At 44.7% G+C, this 19,479-nt stretch overlaps 1 protein-coding gene across 2 annotated transcripts in view; it reads left to right on the forward strand.

The window, feature by feature from the left end:
- sytl3 (synaptotagmin-like 3) overlaps positions 1-19,479 on the forward strand; it is a 175,760-nt gene that overhangs the window by 139,235 nt on the left and 17,046 nt on the right. For both annotated transcript variants that reach the window (XM_048536633.1, XM_059648822.1), the window contains exons 10-11: positions 9,326-9,504; positions 16,910-17,012. In XM_048536633.1, the coding sequence (XP_048392590.1) occupies positions 9,326-9,504; positions 16,910-17,012 (282 nt within the window). The remainder of the gene's footprint in view (positions 1-9,325; positions 9,505-16,909; positions 17,013-19,479) is intronic.

Here is a 19,479-nt window from a genome sequence, read left to right on the forward strand (position 1 = left end):
GTGGCTCCATGCATAGTTTCTCTCCTTTATCCTTGAGGGGGCCCCCTTTATCCTTGACAGGGCCTACTCTTTCCCTTGCTATCCTCTTTCTTCTTATATGTGCATAAAAAAACTCTAAGGGAGTCCTAGTCAATAAGAGGAAATTTGAAGTCACCCTCCATAACTACCTTGCATTTTTCACACCTTTCTAGTATCTGACTTAATATCTGCTCCTCTGTCTTACGTGGGCGGTTGGGAGGTCTATTGCTGAGCTCCACCCATAATGCCTCACTGCATTCTAGTCCTCCAGCCCTTCTGAGCCTGCGACTTCTCTGTGCTGATTCTTACTCTGTGCTATGCACATCTCTGTCACATTTTAGTCCCCAGTCGCTGCATTTACTGGCTGAGTATTCTTGTTCCCCCCCACCTTACCATCCTGCTAATTAGCAATGTAACTCCCCCACCCTTTTGTTCCCTAAAACAGCGACATCGTGGAATATTAAGCTGCCAGTCCTGTCCTTGTTTTAACCATGTCTCTGTAATAGAAACAACATCATAATTCCATGCAGCAATCTATGTCCTCAGATCATCTGCTTCAGAGATAATAGGAACTGCAGATGTTGGAGAATCTGAGATAACAAGATGAAGAGCTGGATGAACACAGTAGGCCAAACAGCATCAGAGGAGCAGGAAGGTTGATGTTTTGGGCCTAGGCCCTACTTCAGAAATGGGGAGAAGTAGGGCGTTCTGAAATAAATAGGGAGAGGCGGATAGAAGATGGATAGAGGAGAAGATAGGTGGAGAGGAGACAGAAAGGTCAAAGACGCGGGGATGGAGCCAGAAAAGATGAGTGTAGGTGGGGAGTTAGGGAGGAGATAGGTCAGTCCAGGGAGGATGGATAGGTCAAGGGGGTGGTATGAGGTTAGGAGGTAGGACATGGGGATGGGGCTCAAGGTGGGAGGAGGGAATAGGTGGGAGGAAGGACAGATTAGGGAGGTGGCAGCAAGCTGGGCTGGTTTTGGGAAGCAGTAGGGGTAGGGGAGATTTTAAAGCTTGTGAAGTCCACGTTGATACAATTGGGCTGCAGGGTTCCCAAGTGGAATATGAGTTGCCGTTCCTGCAACCATCGGGTGGCATCATTGTGGCACTGCAGGAGGCCCAGGATGGACATGTCATCTAAGGAATGGGAGGGGGAGTTGAAATTGTTCGCGACTGGGAGGTGCAGTTGTTTAGTGCGAACCGAGCATAGGTGTTCTGCAAAGCGGTTGGCAAACCTTCGCTTGGTTTCCCCAACGTTGATGAGGCCAGAACGGGAACAGTGGATGCAGTACATCACATTAGCAGATGTGCAGGTTAACATCTGCTTGATGTGGAAAGTCTTCTTTGGCCCTGGGATGGGGGTGACAGGGAGCTGTATGGGGCAGGTGTAGCACTTCCTGTGGTTGCAGGGAAAAGTGTCGGATGTGGTGGTGCCAGTGGGGAGTGTGGAGCGGACGAGGGAGTCACAGAGAAAGTGGTCCCTCCAGAAAGCAAATAAGGGTGGGGAGGGAAAAATGTCTTTGGTGGCGAGGTCGGATTGCAGATGGCGGAAATGTTGGAGGATGATGTGTTGGATCCAGAGGTTGGTGGGGTGGCACGTGAGGATGAGGGGGATTCTGTTTTGGTGGTTAGTGTGGGGAGGGGTTGTGAGGGATGAGTTGCAAGTAATGCGGGAGACACGGTCGAGGGTGTTCTCGGCCACCGAGGGAGGGAATTTGCAGTTCTTGAAAAACGTGGACATCTGACATGTATGGGAGTGGAATGCCTCAACCTGGGAGTAGATGTGGTGGAAGCGAAGGAATTGGGAATAGGGGATGGCATTTTTGCAGGAAGGTGGGTGGGAGGAGGTGTATTCTAGGTAGCTGTGGGAGTCAATGTGCTTAAAATGGATTTTGATTTCTGGGTGGTTGCCGGAGATGGAAACAGAGAGGCCCAGGAAGGAGAGAGAGGTGTTAGAGATAGTCCAAGTAAACTTAAGGTTGGGGTGGAAGGTGTCGGTGAAGTGGATGAACTGTTCGAGCTCCTCGTGGGAACACAAGGCAGTGCCAGTACAATCATCACTGTAACGGAGGAAGAGGTGGGGTTTCGGGCCAGTGTAGGGATTGTTCCACATAACCTACAAAGAGGCAGGTATAGCTTGGGCCCTTGCGGGTACCCATGGCCACCCCCTTTGTCTGTAGGAGGTGGGAGGAATTGAAAGAGAAGTTGTTGAGGGTGAGGAAGAGTTCAGCTGAGCGGATGAGCTACCCTCCCTCGAACTCTTCATCTCCAACTGCCGTTGAGACATCAATTGCCTCAACCTCTCCACCCCTCTCACCCACTCCAATGTCTCCCCTAAGGAATGTGCAGCCCTCCGCTCCCTCTGCTCCAATCCCAACCTCACCATAAAAGCCACGGACAAGGGATGTGCAGTTGTCGTATGGCGCACTGACCTCAACATCGCCAATGCCAGGTGCCAACTCTCCAACACCTCCTCCTACTGACCCCTTGATCATGACTCTATCCCCAACCACCAAACCATCATCTCCCAAACCATCCACAACCTCATCACCACAGGCACCGCATCACCCGCTTCTGGCTCCTTTCCAAAACCCACAAACCTGACGGCACTGATCGACCCATTGTCTCCGCCTGCTCCTGCCCCACCAAACTGATCTCCACCTATCTTGACTCTATTTTCTACCCCTTAGTCCCTGAACTCCCTACCTATGTCCGTGACACCACCCATACCCTCCACCTCCTCCAGAAGGGGTCCCCAACACCTCATCTTTACCATGGACATCCAGCCCCGAAACACCTGCATCCCCCATACAGATGGCATAAAGGCCTTCCGCCTCTTTCTGTCCCACAGGCTCAACCAGTCCGCCTCCACTGACACCTTCATCTGCTTACCTGAACTTGTCCTCACCCTTAACAACTTCTTGTTCAATTCTTCCCACTTCCTACAGACAAAGGGGGTGGCCATGGGCACCCGCATAGACAATAGACAATAGACAATAGGTGCTGGAGTCGGCCATTCGGCCCATCGAGCCAGCACCACCATTCATTATGATCATGGCTGATCATCCACAATCAGTATCCTGTTCCTGCCTTATCCCCATAACCCTTGATTCCTCTATCTTTAAGAGCTCTATCTATCTTTCTTAAAAGTATTCAGAGAGTTGACCTCCACTGCCTTCTGGGGCAGAGCATTCCATATATCCACCACTCTCTGGGTGAAGAGGTTTTTCCTCAACTCTGTTCTAAATGGCCTACCCCTTATTTTTAAACTGTGTCCTCTGGTTCTGGACTCACCCATCAGCAGAAACATGCTTCCTTCCTCCAGAGTGTCCAATCCTTTAATAATCTTATCCATCTCAATCAGATCCCCTCCCATCCTTCTAAACTCAAGTGTATACAAGCCCAGTCGCTCCAATCTTTCAACATATGATAGTCCCGCCATTCCGGGAATTGACCTTGTGAACCTATGCTGCACTCCCTCAATAGCAAGAATGTCTTTCCTCAAATTTGGAGACCAAAACTGCACACAATACTCCAGGTGCGGTCTCACCAGGGCCCTGCACAGCTGCAAAAGGACCTCTTTGCTCCTATACGCAATTCCTCTTGTTATGAAGGCCAGCATGCTATTAGCTTTCTTCACTGCCTGCTGTACCTGCATGCTTGCTTTCATTGACTGATGTACAAGAACATCGAGATCTCGTTGTGCTTCCTCTTTACCTAACTTGACTCCATTGAGATGGTAATCTGCCTTCCTGTTCTTGTCACCAAAGTGTATAACCACATATTTATCCACATTAAACTGCATCTGCCATTCATCCATCCACTCACCTAGCCTGTCCAAGTCACCCTGTATTCTCATAACATCCTCCTCACACTGCCACCCAACTTTGTGTCATCAGCCAATTTGCTAATATTACTTTTAATGCCTTCGTCTATATCATTAATATATATCGTAAACAGCTGCGGTCCCAGCACCAAACCTTGTGGTACCCCACTGGTCATTGCCTGCCATTCCAAAAGGCACCCGTTTATCATTACTCTTCACTTCCTGTCAGCCAGCCAATTTTCAGTCCAACTCAGTATTTTGCCCCCAATGCCATGTGCCCTAATTCTGTTCACCAATCTCCTACGCGGGACTTTATCAAAGGCTTTCTGAAAGTCCAGGTACACTACATCCACTGGTTCTCCCTTATCCATCTTCATAGATACATCCTCAAAAAATTCCAGAAGATTAGTCAAGCATGATTTCCCCTTCGTAAATCCATGCTGACTCTGACCTATTCTGTTACTGCTATCCAAATGAGTCGTAATTTCATCTTTTATAATTGACTCCAGCATCTTTCCCACCACTGACGTCAGGCTAACCGGTCTATAATTTCCAGTTTTCTCTCTCCCTCCTTTCTTGAAAAGTGGGACAACGTTTGCCACCCTCCAATCCGCAGGAACTGATCCTGAATCTATAGAACCTTGGAAAATAATTACCAACACGCCCACAATTTCTAAAGCCACCTCCTTAAATACTCTGGGATGCAGACCATCAGGGCCGGACGACTTATTGGCCTTCAGTCTTAACAGTTTATCCAACACCATTTCCTACCTAATATAAATACCCTTCAGTTCGTCCATTACCTTAGGTCCTTCAGCCACTATTGCATTTGGGAGATTGCTTGTGTCTTCCCTAGTGAAGACAGATCCAAAGTACCTATTCAACTCTTCTGCCATTTCCTTGTTCCCCATAATAAATTCACCCATTTCTGACCTCAAGGGCCCAGTTTTAGTCTTAACCATTTTTTTTTCTTTTCACATACCTAAAAAAGCTTTTACTATCCTTCTTTATATTTTTGGCCAGTTTGCCTTCATAACTCATTTTTTCTCTGTGTATTGCCTTTTTAGTTATCCGTTGTTGTTCTTTAAAAGCTTCCCAGTCCTCCGGCTTCCCACTCATCTTTGCTATGTTATACTTCTCTTTTATCTTTATACAGTCCTTAACTTCCCTCATCAGCCACGGCCGCCCCTGCCTCCCCTTAGGATCTTTCTTCCTCTTTGAAGAAATGAAGTATGAACTGATCCTGCACCTTTTGCATTATATCCAGAAATACCTGTCATTATTCCACTGCCATCCCTGCTAGGGTATTATACCATTGAACTTTGGCCAGCTCCTCCCTCATAGCTCCATAATTCCCTTTATTCAACTGCAATACTGACACTTCCGATTCTCCCTTCTCCCTCTCAAACCGCAGATTGGGCATGGGCCCAAGCTATGCCTGCCTCTTTGTAGATTATGTGGAACAATCCCTCTTCCGTGCCTACACTGGCCCTAAACACCACCTCTTCCTCCGTTACATTGGGAAGACTGTATCGGCGCCGCCTCATGCTCCCATGAGGATCTTGAACAGTTCATCCACTTCACCAACACCTTCCACCCCAACCTTTAGTTCACCTGGACTATATCTAATACCTCTCTCTCCTTCCTGGACCTCTCTGTCTCCATCTCCGGAAACCGCCTAGAAACCGATATCCATTTCAAGTCCATCGATTCCCACAGCTGCCTAGAATACACCTCCTCCCACCCACCTTCCTGCAAAAATACCATCCCCTATTCCCAATTCCTTCGCCTCCTCTGTATCCACTCCCAGGATGAAGCATTCCATTCCTGTACATCTCAGATGTCTTTGTTTTTCAAGGACCACAACATCACCCCCCTCAGTGATCGAGAATGCCCGCAACCGTGTCTCTTGCATTTCCCACAGCTCTTCCCTCACACCCCCTCCCCACAATAACAACCAAAACAGAATCCCCCTTGTCCTCACGTACCACTGCACCAACCTCTGGAACCAACATATCATCCTCCAACACTTCCGCCATCTGCAATCCGACCCCTCCACCAAAGAAATTTTAACCCTCCCCACCCTTATCTGCTTTCTGGAGGTTCCACTCTCTCCGTGACTCCCTTGTCCGCTCCACACTCCCCTCCAGCACCACCACACCAGGTATGTTTTCCAGCAACCGCAGGAAGGGCTACACCTGCCCCTACACCTCCCCGTCACCTCCATCCCAGGCCCAAAGAAGACTTTTCACATCAAGCAGATGTTCACCTGCACATCTGCTAATGTGATATACTGCATCCACTGTTCCCGTTGTGTCCCTCTCTACACTGGGGTAACCAAGCTAAGGCTTGCGGACTGCTTTACAGAACACCTTCGCTTGGTTTGCACTAAACAACTGTACCTCCCAGTCGTGAACCATTTCAACTCCCCCTCCCATTCCTTGGACGACATGTCCATCCTGGGCCTCTGCAGTGCCACAACAATGCCATCCGAAGGTTGCAGGAACAGCAATTCATATTCCGCTTGGGAACCATGGTACTTGGTATCAATGTGGACTTCACAAGCTTTAAAATCTCCCGTACCCCTACTGCATCCCAAAACCAGCCCAGCTCGTCCCCAATTCCCTAACGTGTCCTTCCTCCCACCTATGCCCTCCTCCCAACTCAAGCCGCACCTCCAATTTCCTACCTTCTAACCTCATCCCGCCCCCTTGACCTGTCCGTCCTCCCTGAACTGACCTACCTCCTCCCTAACTCTCCATCTACACTCACCTGTATTGGCTCCAGCCCTGCCTCTTTGACCTGTCTGTCTCCTCTCCACCTATCTTCTCCTCGATCCATCTTCTATCTGCCTCCCCTTCTCTCCCTATTTATTTCAGAACCCCCTACCCTTCCCCCATTTCTGAAGAAGGGCCTTGACCCAAAACATCAGCCTTCCTACTGCTCTGATGCTGCTTGGCCTGCTGTGTTCATCCAGCTCTACACCTTGTTATCTTAGTTCATCTGTCTTCCCTGTTATACTTCTTGCATTGAAGTAAATGCACTCCAGACCTCCAGTCCCTCCAAACCTTACATCTTCCTTCTGCTTGCTCTTACTCTACACTACGCATATCTCAGTCTCTCCTTTGTCCTGAGTCCCTGCACTTACTGACCTGTCGTTTCAATTCCTGCACCCCTGCCACATTATGTTAAACTCTCCTGAAGAGCTCAAGCAAATCTCCTGCCCAGGATACTGGTGCCCCTCCAGTTCAGGTGCAACCCGTCCTTACAGTAGAGGTTCCACCTTCCCCCAAAGACATCCCAATGATCCATATATCTAAAGCCCTCCCTCCTGCACCAGCTCTATAGCCACATATTCAACTGCACTCTGTCTCTGTTCCTAGCCTCACTAGCTCGTGGCACAGGTAGTAATCCTGATGTTAATGCCCTGGTAGTCCTGCATTTTAGCTCTGTACCTAACTCTCTGAATTGTCTTTGCAGGACCTCTTCCTTCTTCCTTCCTATGTCATTTGTGCCAATGTGGATAATGACTTTTGGTTCTTTTTCTCCTGCTTCAGGACATCCTCTACATGCTCAGGCACGTAAAGGAGCCTGGCACCAGGGAGGCAACACCATCCTACTGTCTCATTCATGGCCATAGAAATGCCTGTCAGTGCCCCTGACTATTGAGTCACATACTCTTATCGCTCACCTGGACTTTGCCACACCCTGCTCTACAGCAGAACCAGTTGTGGTGCCACAGGTCTGGCTGTTAGTACTATCTCTTGAGAGGCTATCCCTCCCCAAAACAGTATTGAACAAAAGCATACCTTGTTTCAAAGGGGAGTAGCCACAGGAGGCTTCTAAACTGCCTGCATGACTCTCGTGGTAGTCAGCCTTCTATCCATCTTGACCGATGGTGTAACAACCTTCCTAAAGTTAGTGTATATTGTTTCTCTAACACCAGGTCCTCTGAGATACTCAGACTGCTGCAGCGCCAGCACCAGCGAGGAAATTGAGGGGTGATTTCATAGATGTGTTTATAATTGTGAAAAAATGAAACAGGGTTACAGAATCACATAATTGTCACAACACAGATGGACATTGAGCCCATCAAATTTATGCCAGCTGTCCAAATAAAAAATTCACCTCGTACTATTTCCCCATCTTCTCTCTGTAGCCCTTTTTGAATGTTTCAGTTGAACCATCCTCCACCACACTGTGAGGTGTTTTTGATACCTTAAACATTTACTGCATGAAAAGATTTTTCCTTATGTTGCCAATGCAATTTCATTTTTGCAGTTTCGTTAAATTTGTGCCCCCTCATGTGTGATCCTTTCATGACTAGGAAGAGTTTCTCCTATCTCCTCTCTCCAGACCCCTCAAGATTTTGAATACCTTATCAAACTTCCTGCTTCTTCCTAGGAAAACAGTCCCAAATTCTTCAATGTATCCAAGTCAGTTGAAGAGCCTCTTCCCTGGAACCATTCTCCTGAAACATTTCTACACTCTGCCTAATGTCATCATGTCTTTCCTAAAGGGCAACATCCAGAACTGGACTGGATTAAGGCAGAAGCACACTGTGCAAATAATTGTGGGGTCCAAAATGAGGAGACATTGCCCAATATTTCTTACATTTAATGAAATATCAGAGGTTGAGAATATGTGGAATCACTATCCAAGTTGGCGACAGAAGCAAAGCAACAGGAATTTGGGATTAGCACTGTTCTTCACGAGGGGATGGACATAGATACAGGCTAGTTGCAGTCAATGATCCAGTTACTGTTGTATTTGTAAGCAATGTAATGGAAGTTATGTTTGCAGAATTATTAAAGTTGACAAAATGTGCAATTTGTCATTAAGGTGAAGAGGGAGGTTACTAGTTCAAAATAAAACAAAGTATCACATTACCAAGAGGGTGTGGATACTTTGGAGAGGGTGCAGAGGCGGTTCATCAAGATGTTGCCTGGTAAGAGGGTGCTAGCTGTGAAGAAAGGTTGAGTAGGTTAGGATTATTTTCATTAGAAAGACGGAGGGGACCTGATTGAGGTCTACAAAATCATGAGGGATAGAGACAAGGTGGATAGCAAGAAGCTTTTTCCCAAAGTGGGGGACTCAATTACTAAGGGGTCATGAGTTCAAAGTGAGAGGAGGAAAGTTTATGGGAGATGTGCGTGGAAATTTCTTCCCGCAGAGGGTGGTGGGTGCCTGGAATGTGTTGCCAGCGGAGGTGGTAGGCGCAGACACAATAGTGTCTTTTAAGATGTATCTGGACAGGTACATGGATGGGCAGGGAGCAAAGGGATACAGACCCTTAGAGAATAGATGACAGGTTTAGACAGAGGATCTCAATCGGCGCAGGCTTGGAGGACCGAAAGGCCTGTTCCTGTGCTGTAATTTTCTTTGTTCTTTCTTTCTCCTTTGTTCTTTGTTCAAAATGGATGACAAGAAAAGCATTTATAAGGCATGATTTATAACATGTTTTTCATTATGTTTCCATAGGGTAGCATTTACAGCATCACCAGCACATGCACGGAACCAGAGACTTTGGGCAATGCGAATGTTACTGGTGAAATTGAGCTGTCTATACGGTACAATTTTCAAGCTGTAGCATTGGAAATCCACATCAAAGCATGCAAAAAACTAGCTTATGGAGATGAGAAAAAAAAAAGATGTAACCCGTACGTGCATGTTTCTACATCAAGATTTTCATTTTAAAAAAGGCTTAGATGTATACGGGAACTTTTGTGACTTCAAGATGGCCTACAAGCCAATTATGTCATTTTTAAATATAAATGTTTTCATAATATCAGTAATGAGAAGGCCAAATTTTGAGGTACCCAGCAAGGTGTTAATGACCAGATAATCTTTTCTAATATCCAATATTACAGAAGAAGGGCTATGCAAGTTCTTGACTTTTTAGAAGAGCAGACATGCTGATATTGACATCCCTACTTTTTAACCCAATGTTTCTCATCTTTAGGCACATGAATAACTCCTGTTAACTTATTAATGCAATTTTCTCTCAGCAGTTTTTCCACTAATCTGCATCAAGTTTATGTTGCAGCTTTTTAAGACTTTGATTAGGCTACACTTAGAATACTGTGTTCAATTCTGGTCACCATTTACAAGAAGCATGTGGAAGCTTTGGAGAATGTGTAGAGGGTGTTTACCAGGATACAGAGATAACAAGGTGTAGAGCTGGATGAACACTGCAGGCCATTCAGCATCAGAGGAGCAGGAAGGCTGATATTTCGGGCCTAGACCCTTGGATACTGGCTGGATCCAAGAGCCTGACCTACAAGGAGAGGCTAGAAAAACTCGGCTGTTTTCTGTGGAGCAGTAGAGGCTGAGGGGAGACTTGATTGAAATGTATAAAATTACGAGATGCACAGGTAGGGTTGACCGTCAGAATCTTTTTCCCAGAGTTGAAATGTCTAATACTAGGGAGCATGCATTTAAGGTGAGGGACTGGATGTGTTAACTTTGAGTACGTTGCCTGCTGAACTATGCAGTTCAGATATTGGAAGGATGAGTCAATGCCAGATTGGCTTAGTTTGATGTAGGGCTGTGTGGGTGATTGTGGATTTGAAGACGGTTACATGCTGATCTGGAGTGAGTTGAACGCTGGGGGAAATGAGTTAACAGTTTTGTTATGTGGATGAAACATTGAGCATCAGTTGAGTGGATCAGAAACAACAGAAATTGCTGGAGAAACTAAGCAGATCAGGCAGCATCTGTAGAAGGAAAGCAGAGTTAATGTTTTGAGTCCACTAACCCTCCTTCAGAACTGATAGTAGCTAGGAAAAGATGGTTTATATATGCTGAAGACGGGAGCGGGAGTAAAAGGAAAGAGTGAGCAGATAAGCAGAGATGGAGCCCAGAGAGAGAGAATGCAATTAAGCAGATGAAGGGATGAAAAATGGTATACCAGAGAGAAAGAAAAACTTATAATAGGATCCATATGTAGGGGAAAATGGGTTGGATATGCAGAAATTAGGATGTCAAGGAAGGGCCACAACCCAAGGCTTTTTGTGAGTAAATTAAGAGTGAGATGATTATCAAAGGAAGCATGGGACCTAACAGAGATGAAAGGTCAACCTTTGCTTGGAGTCAGTGGATGTGGGTGAGGTATTAAATAAATACTGCTCATTTGTACTCACAGAGGACAAAGACATTGTAGCCAAGAATTTCAGTTGGGTTGCTAGGGAGGTGGTATTAGATGTTTTAATGGACATACAGGTGCACAAATCCCCACAGTCTGATGAGATTTATCCCAGTCTGCAATGGGAGGCAAGGACGGAGATTGCTGGGGCCGTGGTGGAGATATTTAAAACTTAACTGGTCACAGGTAAATTCCCAGATGACTGAAGGATAGCTAATGTGATACATTGTTCAAGAAGAACAGCAGGGATAAAGCTGGGTAATTATAAATCGGTTAGTTTGAGGTCACTAGTAGGGAAATTATTGGGAAAAAGTTTGAAGGACAGGATTAAGCAATATTCGGAAAGGCAGGCATTGATTAAGGAAAGTCAACACAGATTTATTAAAGGGAGATCCTGTCTGAAATCTTTTGAAAAGGTGTCTAAATGTATTGATGAGGGTAGTGCAGATGTTGTGGTTTACATAGACATCATTCAAGCCTTTAACAAGTTCCCACATGGAAAGCTGGTCCAAAAGCTAGAGTCCATGGGATCCAAGGCAAGTTGGCAACCTGGATTCAAATTGGTTTGTTAAGAGGAGGCAAAAAGTAATGGCAGAATGTTATTTTTGTCATTGGAAGCCTGTGACTAGCAGTGTACTGAAGGATTTGGTGCTGTTTATTATTTGTATTAGCAACTTGAATATGAATGTCAAAGATATAATTAGCAAGTTTGCAGATGACACGAACATTGATGGTGTTGGTAGTGAGGAAAATGGTCCCAGGCTACAGTCTGATATTGATCAGCTGGTAAATTAGGCAGAGCAATAGCAGATAATGGTCCTGATAAGTGCAAGGTGATGTATTTTGGTAGTTCTAATTAGGGAAGGACATATACAATGATTGGTAGGTCCCCTGGGAGTATGAGGAATGAAAGGATCTTTGTAGGGACATATGTAGATCCCTGAAGGTGTCTGTTCCTATGGACAAGGTGGTGAAGAAGGCATTCGGGATGTTTGTCTTCATTAGCTGGATATAGAATATAGAATTAGGAAGTAGGAAGTACAACTTTTCAAAACATTTGGTTAGGCCACATATGGAATATTATGTGCAACCCTGGTCACCACACTATTTGAAAGATGTGATTGCACTGGAGACAGTGTAAGGAAGATTCACTAAGATGTTGCTTAGGATGAGAAGCTTGTTATGAGGAGAGAATAGACAGGCTGTATTTGTTTTCCTTGGAGTAAAGGAGGGTGAAGGGAGATCTGATAGAAGTATACAGAATTTTGAGAAGCATAGAGTAGATTGTGAGAATCTTTATCCCATGGCAAATGTGTCTAACACTTGAAAGTGCAAGTTTAAGGTGAGGAATCGGTAGTTTAGAGGGGTTCTGAGAAATTTTTTTTTACCCAGAGCATGCCTGAAATACAGAACATGCTGCTAGAGATGATGTGGGTGGCAGGTATTCTCACAACATTTAAGAGGCTTTTGGATGAATACTTAAAATGCCAGGTCATTGTAGGCTTTGGATCAATTGCAGGTAATTGGGATAAGTGATGGTGTTTGTTGGTTGGCAGTTTGTTGCATGGTGGACTGAAGGGCCTATTTCTCTGATATACAACGATGCTTCAGTGTCATTTGGTTACATTGAGTGGGTGGGCAGATGAAGTATAATGTAGATAAAAGTGAGGTTATCCACTTTGGTAGCAAAACCAGGAAGGAAAATTATTATCTTAATGGCAATAGATTGAGAAAGGGGTCAAGATTTGGGTGTCCTTGTATGCCAGTCATTGAAAGTAAGTATGCAGCTGTCCTCAGCCTAAACAACTTGTCTTTCGACTCCTCTCATTTTCTTCAGGTCAGAGGGGTGGCCATAGGTACCCATATGGGCCTTAGTTATGCCTGTATCTTTGTGGGGGTATGTGGAACATTCCATGTTCCAGCCCTATCCCAGGACCCACCCACAACTCTTTCTTCTATATTTTGATGATATCCTCAGTGCTGCTTCCCTCTCTCATCCGGAATTGGAATGGTTTATTGATTTTGCTTCCAATTTCCACCCAGCCCTCACTTTCACCTGGTCCATCTCTGACTCCTCCCTTCCCTTCCTTGACATCTCTGTTTCTATTTCTGGGATAGACTGGCCACTAATTCCACTATAAACCCACCAATTCCCACAGTTACCTGGACTATATATCCTTGCACCCTGCTTCTTGTAAAGACTCTGTTCCATTCTCCCAGTTCCTCTGTCTGCATCTTCATCACATTTTTTGCAATTATACCAATTTCTACAAGGCAGTCTCCAAAATGTTTACTTTTTCCTCAACTGAAGATTCCCCAGTACCGTTATTGATAAGGCCCTCAACCAGATCTGATCCATCTCCCGCACTTTGGCTCTGCTTTCTTCCCTCCCGTAATAACAATAAGGTTCCCCTTGTCCTTACCTACCATCCCACTGGTATCCACATCCAGAAAATCATTCGTCACCATTTCTGCCACCTCCAGCAAAATGCCACCACCAGACACATTTTCTCCTCCCCTTCCTTGTTCAACTTCGGTGAGGACCATTCCCTCTGGGACACCCTGGCCTACTCTTCCTGCATTTCCAACATCCTCCCACAGCCCCATGGCACCCTCCCCTTCAATCACCGAAGGTGTAAGACTTGGCCATTTATCTTGTTCCTCCTCAGCTTCCAAGGTCCCCAACATACATTCCAGGAGAAGCAGTGATTTACGTGTGCTTCACACAATCTTGCCAACTGCATTCGTTGCTCATAATGTAATCTCCTCTACATTGGGGAAACAAAGCGTAAATTGGGTGACTACTTTCCAGAACACCTACATTCTGTCCGCAAATGTGACCCTGAGCTTCCAGTTGCTTGCCACTTCAACACACCACCCTGTTCCCTGGCCAATATCTCTGACCTACGCTGGCTGGAGTGCTCCAGCGAAGCTCAGTGTAAGCTGGATCAATAACACCTCATTTCAGGACTCAATATTGAGCTCAGTAACTTTAGGGCTTGAGCTCTCTTATATCCAGCTCCCCACCTCTGCATACCAGGCCTTGTGATCACATAGTCTGATATTACACACAACCCATTGTCAGCCAGTAACAGTCTCCATTAATTCATCCTCCTAGCCAGATCGTTATTCACTCCTTTGTCAGTCCAACTGTTCTTCACTCTCTTTGGACTCTATCCTGAATCACGAATCATTTACTCCTTATTACTTTGTCCCAACTTATTTCTGCATAAAATCTGACATTCTCCTAGCTACCATCAGTTCTGAGGAAAGGTCACTGAATCTGAAACGTTAGCTTTGATTTTTCTTTACAGATGTTGCCAGATGTGCTGAGCTTTTCCAGCAATTTCTGTTTTTGCTTCTGATTTGCAGCATCCACAGTTCTTTTGGTTTTTATTTATGCAGCTGCAGTAGGTGGTGAAGAAGGTAAGGAGTACGTTGGCCCTTTGTAGTAAGAGGATTCGAGTACAGGAGCAGTGGTATCTTGTTTCAATTGTGCAGGGCTTTAGACTACACTTGGAGTGCTGCAGTTTTGGTTTTGGCTTTTCATGAAGGTGGATGTTCTGGCTATGGAGGGAGTACAAATCGTACCCCTCTCAGCTTAAATCTATGCCCTCTAGTTTTGGACACCCCTATCTGGGGAAAAGACCTTGGCTATGTCCCCCATGATTTTTAAACCTCAATAAGTCCACACCTCAGCTTCCTATCCTTCAGGAAAAGAAGTCCCAGCCTATCCAGCCTCCCTCCTTATAACTCAAATCTTTAAGTCTTGCTAACATCTTTTTAAATCTTTCTTCTACCCTTTCCAGTTTAAAAACATCTTTCATATAGCAGGGCAACTGGTATTCTACACAGTACTCCAAATGTGGCCTTATCAATGTCTTGTACAGTTGTAACATGACATCCTAACTCCTGTAGCCAGTGCTGTGACCAATGAAACCAAATGTCCTCTTCACCAACCTGTCTACATGTGATGCCACTTTGAGGAAACTATGTATCTACACCCCTAGGTCTCTTTGTTCGACAACATACCCAGGGCTCCACCATTAACTGTGTAAGTCCTGCCCTGGCTTGTCTTACCAAAATGCAACATTTTGCATTGATCTGATTTAGACTCCATCTACATTCCTCAGCCCTCTGGCCCAGTTGATCATGATCTCCCTGTACTCTTAGATAACCTTCTTCACTAAGCATTGTAGCACGAATTTCAGTGTCATGTGCAAACTTACTAACGATGCCTCCGACATTCTGTTCTGAGTTGTTTCTAAAAATGGTGATGAACAGTGGACCCAACACTGACCCTTGTAGCATACCGCTGGTCACAGGCCTCCAGTCTGAGTAAAAACCATCTACCATTTGGCTGGCTCTCCCCGGATCCCACATGATCTAACTTTACTAATCAGTCTACATGGTTGTTGGAAGATCTTGCTAAAGTCCATGTAGACAACATCTACCACTCTGCCTTCATTTATCTTCTTGGTCACATGTTCAAAAAACTCAATCAAAGTTGTGAAACATGATTTCCTTGCTCAAAGCTGACTCTCCCTAACTAGTCCTTGCCTTTCCAAATGCACGTAGATCCTGTCTCTCAGAATCCCCACTAACAACTTACCTACTGCTTGTGTTAGGCTGTTGGTCTGGAGTTCCCTGACTTTTTCTTGCAGCCTTTCTTAGATAATGGTGCAACATTAGCCACCCTCCAGTCTTTCAGCACCTTACCCATGACTTTTGATAGTACAAATGATTCTGCTAGGGCCACATAATTTCTTCCATAGCTTCCCACTGTATCCTGGGATACACTTGATCAGATCCCAAGGATTTATCTACCTTTATGCATTTTAAGTCTGCTAGCACCTTCTTTTCTATAATGTAGACTCTTTTCAAGACATCACCATTTATTTCCCTGAGTTCCTTAGGCTTCTATGTCTTTCTCCACAGTAAATATTAATGAGAAATATTTGCTTAGGAATTCACTCATCTCTTGTGGCTCCATACATAGATGACCTCATTGATCTTTAGGGGGGCTATTGTCCCCCTAGATACTCTTTTGCCCTAAATATACTTGTAGAATTTCTTTCGATTCTTCTTTACCCTATCTGCCAAAGCTATCTCATGTCCCCTTTCTGCCCTCCTGATTTCCCACTTATGTGTACTCCTTTATACTTCAAAGATTCACTTGATCCCAACTGTCTTTAACTGACGTATACTATTTTATTTTTCTTGACCAGAGCGTCAATATCTCTAGTCATACAATGTTCCCTGCTCCTGCCAGATTTTCAAACTAACAGGAACAAGCTGGCCCTGAACCCTTGTTATCACACTTTTGAAAGCCTCCCACTTGCCAGACATCCCTTATCCTCTGATCAACTGTTTAATGTTCCTGTCCAATATCATCGAAATTGAATTTGCCCCAATTTAGAAATGTAACTTGTGGAACAGGCCTATCCTTTTCCATAAATATGCTCTCATTTTACATAAATACGCCCTGCTTTTCCCCCATATCATTGCCTGCACCACTCTTCCAAGCAGTGCACTCCATATCCTAACCATTTTTCTCACTTCAAATTTGCTGGTCTGTATTTTGTCAGACATTGTAACTATTGGGGAACGTTTAACATCCAAGAATATTTTCTATCCTTGGCCATTTCTTCACTGTACCTATATTGATTCTGCATCTTGATTTTTTGGTTTGAGATTCTTTCTCACAAATATTTTTGTCTCATCCCTTTTTTTCAGGACTAGCTTCTCCCCTGTTTCCATTTTTTTCAATAGTTTTTAAAGTTAAGTTACTCTGGATTATTTCCTTCCCAACCTTGACCACCTTGAATTCAAGTAATAAATAATGAAATCCAAGAATTGGAATGAAGAGCGTTGTGTACTTGCTGAAACCACATCTTTGTGATTCTAAGCTTTTTTTTTAGATACGTGAAGACCTATTTGCTTCCTGACAAGTCTCCTCAGAGTAAATTGAAGAGCACAGTGAAGAAGAACTCGGTGAATCCAGTTTTTAATGAAACATTAAGGGTAATTCATTTCTTGATGAAAATAGAATATTCTTTCATTTAAACATTTTCAGGTAGCAATTTTCTTTCCATCACATTTGGCCCCATCATTTGAGGAAGGACGTACTGGCTATTGAGGGAGTGCATTGAAGGTTTACTAGATTGATTCCTAGAATAGCAGGACTGACATATGATGAGAGATTGCATTGGTTAGGATTATATTCACTTTAGAAGAATGATCAGGGTTCATCCTGTGAGGCTTTGTGGGTGGAGCTAAGAAATAAAAAGGGGATGGAAGCATTATTGGGGTTGTAATATAGGCCCCCAAATAGTCCACAGGAATTTGTGGAATAAATATGCAAGGAGACTGAGGAGATATAGGATTGATTGGAGTAGTTTGTTTGCAAGCAAAGTGGGATGCCTTTAAAAGTTTGATAGGTAGAGTTCAAGACTTTTATGTACTTATAAGGGTGAAAGGCAAGGTTGGTAGGAGTGAGGAACGCTGGATGACAAAACATATTGAGGCTTTGACCCGAGAAAAGAACTGGGCATGGCTGATCTACTCCAATCAACACTTGCAAGCTCCTGATTCCATCAAACTTGTCCTGCCCCAATTTCGAACTTGAACCTGTGGACCAGTTTTGTCTTTCTTCATAACTATTTTAAAAATAATAGAATGATGGTCACCAGTCCCAAAGTGCTCCGCCACCATCACCTCAGTCACCTGTCCTATTCAATTACCTAAGAGTAGGTCTGGTTTTGCCCCTTCCTGAGTAGGACCCTCTATGTACTGCTTTAGGAAACTTTCCTGAACACATTTAACAAATTCTACCCCATCTGAGCCCTTAATACTATGACAGTCCAGTCTATGTTTGGAAAATTAAAATCCCCCCCTTTGACAACCCTATTTCTCCTGCATATCTCCTCAGTCTCCTTGCACATTTGTTCCACAAATTCCTGTGGACTATTTGGGGACTATTTGCGATCAAGGAAATCCCTGGAGGTACACAGAGGATACAGGAGTTTACTGAAGAAGGAAATCAGGAGGGGGGAAAGGGGGTAACAAAGTGTGGAGCTGGATGAACACAGCAGGTCAAGCAGCATTTTAGGAGCACAAAAGCTGACGTTTTGGGCCTAGACTCTTCATCAGAAAAGGGGGAGGGGGGTTCTGAAATAAATAGGGAGAGAGGGGGTGGCGGATCGAAGATGGATAGAGGAGAAGATAGGTGGCCGAAGAGATTACAAGAGAGTTGCATTGGAGAGAGATCCCCTGAGGTTTGTCTGGCGGGAGGAGGGTAACTTCTTCAGGTTAGGCATCCCTGGAAGAGGCTTCGCAGTGAGGTTAAAATTGTATCAGAGATAATGGGAACTGCAGATGCCGGAGAATCCGTGATAACAAAGTGTGGAACTGGATGAACACAGCAAGCCAAGCAGCATCTTAGGAGCACAAAAGCTGATGTTTTGGGCCTAGACCCTTCATCGGAAAAGGGGGAGGGGGTGAGGGTTCTGAAATAAACAAGGAGAGGGGGGACGCGGATCGAAGATAGATAAAGGAGAAGATAGGTGCATGAGATAGATTTGGCTGAGAAGATTAGGGTGAATCCAAAGAGATTTTTATTACCTCAAGGACCAACGTGGACATGTATGTGTGTGACTGCAAAAGATGGGCAAGGTCCTCAATAAATACTTCTCCTCTTACCATGGAGAACGACATGAAGACTTAGGAACTTGGGGAAGTTAGTGGCAATATCTTGGAGACAGTCCATATCTCAGTACAGGAGCTGTTCGAAATATTAAAATGTATGCAGATGGATAAATCTCCTGGTCCTGACCATATATATTCAAGAACCCAGCAAGAGTCTAAGGAAGAAATTGTGGGGACCCTGGCTGATATATTTGCATCATCGTTAGCTACAAGTGAACTCCTGGAAGACGAGAGGAGTGAATGTTGTGCTCTTATTCAAGAAAAACTGCAAAGAAAAAACTGGGAATTAAAGATCAGTAAGCTTAACATCTGTGGTAGATAAGTCACTTGAGAAGACTCTGAGGGATAAGATATATGCGTATTTGGGAAGACATGTTTGATTAGAAGTAGTTAGCATGGCTTTGTGGTTGGAAGATTATGCCTCACAAATTTGTTAGAGTGCTTTGCTGAAGTGACCAGGTAGGTTGATGAGGGCAGGGCAGTTGATGTGGTCTATTTGGACTTCAACAAGGCCTCTTAAGGGCATAATCTTAAGGTGATTGGAGGAAGGTGTGGGGAGATGTCAGAGATAGGTTCTTTATACAGGGAGATATAGCAGTTTGGATCGGAAATTGGCTTGCTGAAAGAAGACAGAGGGTAGTAGCTGATGTGAAATGTTCATCCTGGAGACCAGTTACTAGTGGTGTACCGCAAGGGTCGGTGTTAGGTCCATTGCTGTTTGTCATTTTCATAAATGACCTGGATGAGGGCGTAGAAGGATGGGTTAGTAAATTTGCAGACAACA

The sequence above is a fragment of the Stegostoma tigrinum genome, chromosome 9 (genome assembly GCF_030684315.1).
Source record: "Stegostoma tigrinum isolate sSteTig4 chromosome 9, sSteTig4.hap1, whole genome shotgun sequence".
Taxonomy (NCBI): Eukaryota; Metazoa; Chordata; class Chondrichthyes; order Orectolobiformes; family Stegostomatidae; genus Stegostoma; species Stegostoma tigrinum.